At 32.3% G+C, this 11,288-nt stretch overlaps 1 protein-coding gene across 1 annotated transcript; it reads right to left on the bottom strand.

The window, feature by feature from the left end:
• Positions 1–8,435: 8,435 nt before the first annotated feature.
• Positions 8,436–11,288, bottom strand: LOC108365819 (uncharacterized). Its single transcript, XM_017620001.1, has 4 exons — positions 11,198–11,288; positions 9,050–9,271; positions 8,689–8,977; positions 8,436–8,494 (listed from the first exon to the last, which is right to left on the bottom strand). The coding sequence occupies exons 2-4, from the start codon at positions 9,066–9,068 to the stop codon at positions 8,449–8,451; spliced, it is 354 nt and encodes a 117-aa protein (XP_017475490.1). The 5' UTR covers positions 9,069–9,271; positions 11,198–11,288; the 3' UTR covers positions 8,436–8,448.

Genomic DNA, 11,288 nt, shown 5'->3' with positions numbered 1-11,288 from the left:
AATCACTTGAAGAAGCCACATTCGAACAATTAGGAACGAGTTCCAAGTCTTCATCGTCGGACAAACCTTCAAAATCACTGTCCATGAGCATCTCCATCACCTCCTCTTCCGTAAAATGTTTTTTCGACATGATAGCTACCAAATGTCCAGCCCACTGAACATTTAAGAAACAGTATTCATATCCGAATTTTAATAAACTTATTTAAAAGATTTTTTATTTACCTTAAAGAACAAGTATTTTTCGATTGAATTTAATAAAATATTAAACTTGATTTGAAGAAATATAGCGAAAATATTAATTTGAAATTACATTCACAAGGACCACACGTTTTTTCAAATAACTGTTCACTTCTTGGATCGTATTACGACAGTATTGCCACAAACGTAAAAAAAAAACAATTCAATTGTAAACTTAAGATGTCCAGCTGGCTATAAAGTTGGATCGAATTGAAATAAATTTAAAATTTTTTATTATATGTCCATTTAAAAAGTGTCCAGCGGCCTACACGCGAGGACCGAGGAGGTTATTTAGTTGTTGTTGTTGTTGTTGTTGTTGTAGCGGCTACAACAACCCCGCCCAGATCGGTTGGTATCTCAGTCGTTGTCGTCAAGTTCCACTAACCGCAACCCGGTTGTTGGGTTTTCCGGGCATGCGAAGAGATGTTTCGAGTCATGTGGGGTCTCTCCGCATGCCGGACACTCATTCGGCACATCCTCATTCAACCTACTCAAGTAGGAGTTCAACCTGCTGCAGTAGCCGGAGCGAAGTTGTGCGAGTGTTGTGCGTGTCTCCCGAGGCAGATGAAGCTCCGTCTCGTCTATGTCCGGGGGTGGTGTGCCTAGAACGGCATTCACATGTCTAGAGTCTACATAACTCGAGACTGAGTCCCTGTGAATGCCGCTCAGGGCCTGTCTGTTTATTTAGTCAATTGCAACTCTGAAAGCACCACAAACAATAACTTTGTTAATGTGAATTATATTAAGCATCATGCCATCACCTGTTTTTCTTACTAGCAAATAGTTGCTAGTAAAAATTTATCCAGTAAAAATCCAGTAAAACTTGCAAGTTCAGCTGTCATTTTGGCTCTCTCAATTTCCCCTCTTTTGCTAGTTTCTTGCAAGTTTTTGCATACGAAAACGACATCTAGTAAAAAACCCCTAAAATTAGTACTGGATTTACTGGATAGTGTGTACGCGAACAGGGCTAATAATTAAACAACAATCAATTTTTCATAAAAAGCTGTAATATACTTAAAGTATTTATTTGTTTGATCGTGCACACTCTAACCGCACATATATTGAGTGTAAAAAACGTGTAAATTTATTCGCTACCGAGCTCTCAAACAGTACGGTCGCATTTCTATAGTGTGTGTATTATACTCGCTAAATAACTACTCGTTACTTTCTGTACGCGCTTCTTAACCTCAATTTGTATTTTGAGCGCTATATTTTCCTCGTTTTTGGTTAAAAGTTAAATTTACAACTTAATCTGATAAAACAGCAATAGTCTTAATCTTTCGCAATGCCCCCCGGGGCCAATAGATTGGGGGATAATAGGTTTGCACTATTATCCCCACCTCCGAAAAACAAAAGAAAAAAGCCAGAAAGCTCACCGCTGAACTTATTCCNCAAACTTTACATAGACCCATTTAGAACCCCCTCTGCACCTGACAGGCCGTTAATGGTATTAACTGGAAATCAGTATTGACATACACTGACTCTCGACCTGTGAATGTTGTTTTGGGAACACAGCTGCCTTACGTGGACGAGACAGAAGTTCGTCTTCCTCGGGAGACTCGAATCACAATAGCCAAACTTCGCTCTGGCTACTGCAGCAGGTTAAACTCGTACTTGAGCAGATTAGAAGCGGTGTCCAACGAAGGCCCAAGTAGCCGCTACAAGAACTATATACTATTGCTATATATGCTATTTTGTTTTAAAATGCTGAACTTAACCTTTAGTAACTCCAGTAGTTCTCTTTTATTCCCCAAAAAATTACACCGTTATATTTGCCTCAAATCCCTGTCGACATCCATATTTATTTCTTTAATTTTCGCACTGTTCGTATTCTTTTCGTGAACCTGCACATTACCAATTAAGCATTCAACATATAAAACCACTTACCTTTTAGTGGACTCACGGATTGAAAAATGTTTATGATAAATTAATTACGACAATATTTGTATCCACATATCGCACGCAATTTTAATTTCTATGAATATGTATGCAGGCCATTTAAAATATCGTACTTTATCACAACAAATTACATACATATAAACTCCAATTGCATTTTTAGCTTTGATATCGAATTAACTAACAATGCTTAGAATTTCGTATTAAGATCACATACTTTGCACTATTATAAACAATTTAATAATTACCAACTCAATGTTAATTTATTGTTAGGTGCAATATTTTCTTATAATTCAAATCTTAAAAAATCAATGCAAACATTTTAAGAGAAATGTCAGAAAACGATTTGTGAACAGCGTTGCCGTTTTATAATTTTCGGTCGAATTTAAATGGGCGGAAAACTGGAGTGTTTTTGGGTTTTCCGAAGCCTGAAAGTAATGCCTGGTTTATAATAAAAGTACTGGGGCTGAGTAAAATAAAGCTGTAAAACTATCGATAGTCATCCCATTCGATGTTTTCGATAGTTTGTATTGAAACTATCGATACTATCGATAGTATCGCATAATTTTAAAATGCATTGACGAAGCTATTTATATAAACTTTTTATGTAGTTCCGATTAGTTTCTGAAGAATTAGCTAATTGTTATATAGCAGTTTTCAGTAACTTTGGCGCATATTCATAGTCATATTTAGTACTCATTTATTTAGTGTTTGCATTGTTCAACTTTGCGTTCAACATTTGCGTTCAACTCAACGCAGGGTTGCACGAAAAAAAAATCGAATGGCAAAAGTTGGCTGGCGACCAACTTTGTTGAAAGCGATAAGTTGAAATTCCGTTCAACCATAAGTTGAATGCAAAGTTGAACAATGAAAACACCTTTTTATGGCGAATATTTTGATATTTGTTCATATCTTGATATTTTTAGCCCTTCAACTTTTTTTCGTGCAACCCTGCGCTGAGTTGAACGAAAATGTTGAATGCAAAGTTGAACAATGCAAACACACTTTAAGTCGAAACTATTCTATGTCACAACTAAAGCTATTCATATGGGGTGTTCACAGTTCGTTCCAAATAGTGTCTCAAAATGTAGACGTCTACATTTTAAGACGTTTTCTAACCGTAAAATCTGTGGTGTTGTTGTTTCCCATACAAAATTGGAAAACGACGCCGTCTACATTTTGTCACACTCAAAGGTATGTTTTTTACGCGTCTACATTTTGCAACCTCGCAGCAGGGTTGCATTATGGCAATACTAATCGCATTTTTTTTATTTATTGGGCACGTTTTCTGTATTTGCATTTAATTTGAGCGCAATTTCTGATGAAAAGAAACAAATCAAGGAAAAGAAATAACAAATATTAGGAATTGGTAATTAAGTTAAATAATTACAATTTTTCAGAAACAAAATCGAAAGGCGACATATAAAAAAGCACGCAAAGAAGAAATGTCTGGCAACACCAGCAAAGTTTTGTGACGATTTTGCGACGACTGCTAGAAAGGGGTGCTCACAGTTTGATGCTAAAGATGTCACAAAATGTAGACGTCTACATTTTCAGACACAATTTGGAACGAACTGTGAACACCTCAATAGTCGCCTTAGTTTCGACTCTTCTGGCTAAGTACCAAGTTAAAATTTAGTTTCGGCTGCAGTTGCAACTAAGTCGTAACTAGGAAGAAGTATTTTATCAAATTAAGGGAAAACAGACGAAATATGTAAAAATTAAGTTGGTAGAGGGTGATTTTGATTATATTGAATAATCTCCAATTAAAATTTACAAAGATCGGTCCATTTTATTCGGAAGATGAAATTAAATGCGTATTTCAATTCGAATAAAGCTAAATCACAAATTTATAATTGGAATAATTTGTATAAATTATCAAATAATAAGTCAGTTTGACGCTAGTTCCTTTAAAGTAAATTTGTGCATAACATTTAGATATCTACTATTTGTATGTTTCACAGCATAACGATAAACATCGACTTCACATCACTGCGGTTGTTCTGGCTATTTCACACAATTAACAAGAAAAGATACCTTATTCTTTTGCATAATCATGCAATGAAAATAAAAATTACATAAACGGATGATCAAACTTGACATTATTTAATAAAAATGTAATTTTTCTAAAGTATCGTAAAGAAAAATCGATACATTTTCACACTCATTTTGCTATATCGTAAACTAAGGGCCGGGTACTCATTGTCTGGTTAACACTAATCTGCGGTTAAACATTGTTATCGACGTCTTCGACTCCATGCATACAACAGGGAGTCGGTAACGTCGATAACTATGTTTAACCGGAGATTAGTGTTAACCAGACATTGAGTAACCGGCCGTTAGTTGCTGGAATGAATACGCGCCTTTGTCCTTTCTCTTCGATTTTTTAAATATTTTAAACCGATAATATAAAAACCTTAAATTCCCAATTGTAGAAAAACAAATCGCTTGTAAACGTTAAGAAAACTGTATATATTGCAAAAAAAACTTTCATCAGTTCAACTTCGGCTACGCCACAGTATTTTTGAATTCACTCCAAAATTTACGGGAAAGTTCATATTTCAAGCGTGTACAACAAGAACCCAAATCACTGTACAAATAGCCGAACCGTATTCCGACTTTTACATGATTATTTATCCATTCAAAGTATCAAAAGGATCAAGAATCTCCAAAATTTTACTAACCCTGGCGGCATAAGTGCAGAATACGGCCCGTTAAGCTAGAACAAAACGAAAAAGTGGGCGTGATCCGCCTTTTTTCCTCATTTTATATGTATACATTTTTTTTGGTGCAATCTTATTTTTCGGTGCTATGGAGGGGCGAAGGGGGAATTTTCGAATATTTAAAATGGCTATATTTCGAAAAATTCCCGACCGAATTTAAAAAAATTGATACCGTTAGAAAGGTAAACAAAACCCCTTCTAGTATACACATTTGTATAATTTATGTGCACTAATTTTAAGAAAACTCATTTAATAGAAAAATTCTTTAATTTTCTAGGAAAAACCCGTTTTACTAAAGTATATATGTAAATAATGATACACCAAACTATAGTAGGTAAATAGAGCATAAAATACCTTTCATTTAACATATAACTTTATATAGTTAGACTTAAATACGTGAGTAATTTTGTTTTACTGGTGTTCATGAAGGGAGAAATGACCATACTGATGCACGATTGAGAGAATACAAAGGTTGCGCCGATCTCGGACCGCTATTCCTCTCTGAACGAATTTGACAGAATCGTGGTTTGCATGACGTCACACTTGTGCAACTTATTTACGTTTTCCTTGCAACATTTTTTCTTCTTCTTCCATTCTTGCTCACGTTTTGGCATTTCTCTCTCGCAATTGCACCAGTGTGACGTCACACAAAAGTTATTCTCAAAAATCCTCTCTGATCGGCGCAATCTTGTATTCTATCATTCTTGATACGCATAAGCCGCATACGCAGAAAGGTGTTCTCTGCAAAAGGTGTCCAGCCCCCTTTGGCAACAAAAAATATATATTTTTTCTATTAAATGATTTTTCTCAAAATTTATCCACATAAAGTATATTAATATGTATATTAAAATGTAAATAAATTTTAGGTAATTATCTAGTGTAGGGTAACAACCCCTAAAAAAGGTCCGGAAAAGTCGGGAGGGGTACCAAACGACGCGTTTTGGCCCCCCTATTAACAATCTGGAGGGGGAGGGTTAATATTATTAACCATTTAAAAGTTATAAGCAAAAAACTTTTGTTAAATTTCGTTGTTTTCTATGAGCAATTACCACGTCAAAAATGCACAAAATACCCAGTTTACACTTTTAAAACACTATTAAAACGTCTCTGGTTATTATTTTATGCAAACCAAATCATTTATTCAATTTTTTTTATATATTTCGTTAATAAAACAGAGTAAACAAACTTTGCGCCTGCCAAAATTATTATAACCTCAAATCGCTGGTATGGCCACTTTATTTGCGCTATTATACTCAGTTTACACCATGATACAATAATTTTTAGAAGGTAGTTTCACTTCAAAATTTTTGACATAAACCGTGTCTGTGACAAACACGCAATGTGGCCACTGCTACGATATAGAACTTGGGGATTATCGCTTGTTATTTTAGATATTTTTTAACAGAACATGTAAAAATTTATATGTTTCATAACTGATCACTTAATTTTTAATATAAATATTCGTATATTATACATACATTTTTGCCACTGCTAATTACATGAATAAAAATCATAAAAATGAAAATATAACAGCAATATTTCTTGTTTATAATGGATTAGATCCATCGCACACCACGGACTTTATCGGCCGCCAATTTAAATGTGCTCGCTAGTCTTTCCATTGCACCACAACTTATTGGTCAGAGCGATTAAGCTGGTGTAATGTGCGCACCTCCATACATCTTCATGTACATATTTCAAGCGAGCCCTATCATTTAAATAGGCGGCCGTCAAAGTCTGTGGTGTGCGGTGGCTCTTATAGCTGTGTCCTTACACCCATTCCGTGTGTTGCAATATCCACGAAAGCAGCAGTTAATTTTTTATGAAGAAAATTATTACAACATATTCGAAAATTTCTCTACTTGTTTGGCTTTTCTTTGTTTTATTTTTCCAACGTCAAAAGCTTTTTTTTTTTTTAAAAGTTGGTACAACAAAAAATACGAAACACGTTTTCTGTCAGATAGTTAACATGGCGGATAAGAAGAAGAAGTGAAACTACCTTCTAAAAATTATTGTATCATGGTTTACACTATACACTTCTACTTCTTCTTCTTTTTTTACTTTCACCTAAATAAGATATTCTAACCAAAATATAATAGCAAATTTCGCTATGCCATGGCAGCGCTACATTTATGGTTTACAGTTATTATAAAGTGCGATTTTTTATTAAAAATTTTCATTATTTATCAAAGTATTGTTTTTTATGAAAAAATCGCGCGATTTTTTATTAAAAATTTTCATTATTTATCAAAGTATTGTTTTTTATGAAAAAATCGCGCGATTTTTTATTAAAAATTTTCATTATTTATCAAAGTATTGTTTTTTATGAAAAAATCGCGCGATTTTTTATTAAAAATTTTCATTATTTATCAAAGTATTGTTTTTTATGAAAAAATCGCGCGATTTTTTATTAAAAAATTTCATTATTTATATATATATTAAACGAAAGAAGTATCCGAAAAGCATTGAACAGTGCACACACCTTATAAGGAAAAGTGAATTATTACGAAATACTAATACAGTGGCAGCTATAGCTATTTTGGAATCTCGCGTTTCAGTTCGCAGATTGTCAACTTCTTTTTAATAACAAAATAATCTATCTTAGGTTGATAAAATTATGTGTTTGTTTAATAAATAAGTTAAATTATATATTTGAATAGTGTTTAAAAAGTGAGAACAAGTGATTTAGTGAATCTTTGTCGGTGTAATTGCCCATAGAAAACAACGAAATTTAACAAAAGTTTTTTGTTCATAACTTTTAAATGGTTAATAATATTAGCCTTCCCCCTCCGGATTGTTAATAGGCTGACCGAAACGCGTCGTTTGGTACCCTTCCGACTTTTCCGGGTTGTTACCCTCCACTAGAGAATTACCCAAATAATTTTTATAATTCAATTCAAAATAACCTTTTTTTGATTTTTATTTTGCAAAATTTATTTTTCAAAATACATTGTTAACCTAAAATAAATAGTTAGTAATCAATATTATGAATAAAAATTACAATTAACATTAATAATAAAGATATTTTTACATACATATGTGGTTGCTTAATTGCTTATTATTACTACTACTCGTTTGCATATAGCTGTTTTCAAAAGTTGCAAAAATTCTATAAAAAAGTTAAGCGATTTTAACAATGTTATAATCAAAAGAAGGGCAATCGATTTACCTTTCTTTTGATGTATATTAACAGTTGCAAATCATTTATACTGGTTCAAAAAAATTCAGTTTCATTACAACTTTGCAAAATTTGATTGCGTTTTTCCGACTTATATATAGACGCTTTCAAATGTTGCAAAATTTCTATTAAAAAGTTAAGCGATTTTAACAATTTTATAATCAAAAGAAAGGTAATCGATTTACCTTTCTTTTGATGTATATTAACAGTTGCAAATCATTTATACTGGTTCAAAAAAATTCAGTTTCATTACAACTTTGCAAAATTTGATTGCGTTTTTCCGACTTATATATAGACGCTTTCAAATGTTGCAAAATTTCTATTAAAAAGTTAAGCGATTTTAACAATTTTATAATCAAAAGAAAGGTAATCGATTTACCTTTCTTTTGATGTTTATAAACAGTTGCAAATCATTTATACTGGTTCACAAAAATTCAGTTTCATTACAACTTTGCAAAATTTGATTGCGTTTTTCCGACTTATATATAGACGCTTTCAAAAGTTGCAAAATTTCTATAAAAAAGTTAAGCGATTTTAACAATTTTATAATCAAAAGAAAGGTAATCGATTTACCTTTCTTTTGATGTTTATAAACAGTTGCAAATCATTTATACTGGTTCACAAAAATTGAGTTTCATTACAACTTTGCAAAATTTGATTGCGTTTTTTCGACTTATATATAGACTTTGACTATGTGTAGCTTCTAGCGGCCAGTTGCATAAATTACTTATATCCATGGAGCCGCTCGAGAATAACACATTGACATCATGTGTAACCAAATTTTCGGAATTCGATAGTGGCGCTTGTAGCGTTATGTCTTGTGACTGGCTTGATGCAGCAGTAGTGTCTAAAACAATTATCTCATCTGGCGCTTGCAAACATTCGTAATTTTCCTCATCCTCAGTTAGATTAAATTGCAATTTGATGAGAGTATAAGTTTCCGCTAAATATTAAAAAAATAAATAAAACAATTATAAGTTGCAAAATTGAAGTTCATTAGTAATTAAGCAACTACCTCGTCTGAATCGAGACATTTCTAAGGATGCTTTGTCAGACTGTCCCTTGCCCTTTCATCCAACATGTTGAAGACCTTCATTATCCAATGACTCCGATATATACAATCTAAACGAAAAATTAAAAAAATTTAAATAGCTAAAAATAAATAATTTATATATTAAAATATATATTTTTTATAAACGTAGCTGCTGATGCTTCAACACGTCTTTTGCACAGCAATCTGAAATTAAAATAAAATGGTAAAATTATTATTGTGGATGCAACCAGTTAGATTCTGATATCTGAAAAATAAAGTAACAAATTATTATTTCTCAAATGAAATATAATTCATAAATAATGGATTTTATTTATACAAAAAGCAGATGACTATAGTTTAGTAAAAATCAGCTTATTTAGATAAAATCATGCTCATATTTACAAGACTATTAATTAAGTTAATTCAACACCAATTTAAACATTTCAAATAAAGTTTAAAAAATATATTAATATTTTTAAAAAGGGACAGAAATAGGGTGAAGAAGTTTAAGATATACAAAATTATATAACACATTCAGGAAGCAAATATGATGTTAGAAAAAATTTTTTTTTAGTATTTACATTAACGATGCACATAGCAAATAAAAAGAAAGTAATGTAAGTATTTAACTAAGGTTATTTTCTTATAAAAATATAATTCATTCTTTGACTAAATCTTTAAAATTATTTCGACCACTGTATATTAATATTTACAGCTATTTTTTTAATATTTACATTTACGAATCAATTATATAGAGTGCTTCACAATTATACATCACCCACTTATTGAGAAGTTGCGACCAATAATTTGTATATTTTGTAATTTTTTTATGAAAAATTAAGTTCATTCTTTAACAAACACCATATCGACAGCCGGTTCGAAAGCAGCCATTCTCAGAATTCGGTTGAACGCCCTATCTCAGAATTTGGTTCAAAAACTCCGTATCTCAACTGAAAAAATGTGTGTGCATATATTGAAAATAAGATAGGGCGAACTGGCTGTCGATATGGTGTTTGTTAAAGAATGAACTTAATTTTTCATAAAAAAATTAAAAAATATACAAATTATTGGTCGCAACTTGTCACTTGATGTATAATTGTGAAGCACTCTATAGAGAAAATAAGAAAAAATTAATTACTATTTTGGCATCTTCTTCGATTTTGCTTATATCTATTATGACTTAAAACTACATAGTGCTTGATTGCTAAAATTTTGTCAGAGTGCATACTTGCAAATGCGGCTGTTAGTATTTTTTATAAAGTTATAAGTTTATATAAGTTTTTATAAACCATTACAAACCATACAAATACAATTTGGTCTTTCGGGAATAAATTATTGAGCCAAAGAGATATTTAAGAAAACTAAACATTTTTCAAATAGATTAAAGGATTGTCTATCCAATAGTGCAATTATCGAATAAAAGTGTATTTGGCATTTACACTGTTTCTTTATTCGAGCGACGATATATATATACATATTTCCACTGCACTTTCCTCTTTTTACCTACATACGTATGTACACATGTACGTCGTTGCAGCTGCGCTTTGTACAAAGGTACTTGCACTTCACTTTCTTTTGTTTAACTGCATACATATCTACACACTTATGCAGTTGCAACTATTTCCACACATATGTATGTATACAATGTAGGTACCCAGCCAGCATTTGGTCGATGCAACTACAACAACTGATGCAAATGCAGCGGATGCAAATATTGTTCCTGACCGAAAATGTCTGTTTTTAAAAACGCATCAATAATATACATATACATATAATAATTTACACAATTTACATTAAACTCAGTTGGCACAAATTAAGTAAATTTGCTGTTAATTGGAATTAAAAGAAACTGATTTTTATATTGTTGCGCTTAGAAAAACAGACATTCTACTGGACTTTTCACATTTATTGCACCACACTTTTTGCTGTTTACATATCTACCTAGTTGCACTTTTAACATACAAAAGTACATACATATTTGCATTGCACTTGGAGCAACCGCGTTTCTTAATATTTAAACCAGTCATGCCCAACGTCGGCAGAACTCCATAAGCAAATGCCCTGCGCTGGCAGAATTCCATATGCAAGTGCCCTGCGCTGGGCATGACTGATTTGAACAATAAAACTCACCGAACAATGTAGCTGGTATGATGTAGGGTTGAGAGCTATTGGTGACCAATGGTGTTCAGTGTGCTGTGGATGTCTTTGCAGATGTTTGGCA

Source organism: Rhagoletis zephyria, unplaced genomic scaffold, assembly GCF_001687245.7.
Source record: "Rhagoletis zephyria isolate East Lansing unplaced genomic scaffold, Rhagoletis_zephyria_1.1 Rzeph_scaffold_02011, whole genome shotgun sequence".
Classification (NCBI taxonomy): Eukaryota; Metazoa; Arthropoda; class Insecta; order Diptera; family Tephritidae; genus Rhagoletis; species Rhagoletis zephyria.
The sequence above is the reverse complement of the archived record's forward strand: the minus strand, read 5'-3'. Positions and strand labels throughout refer to the sequence as shown.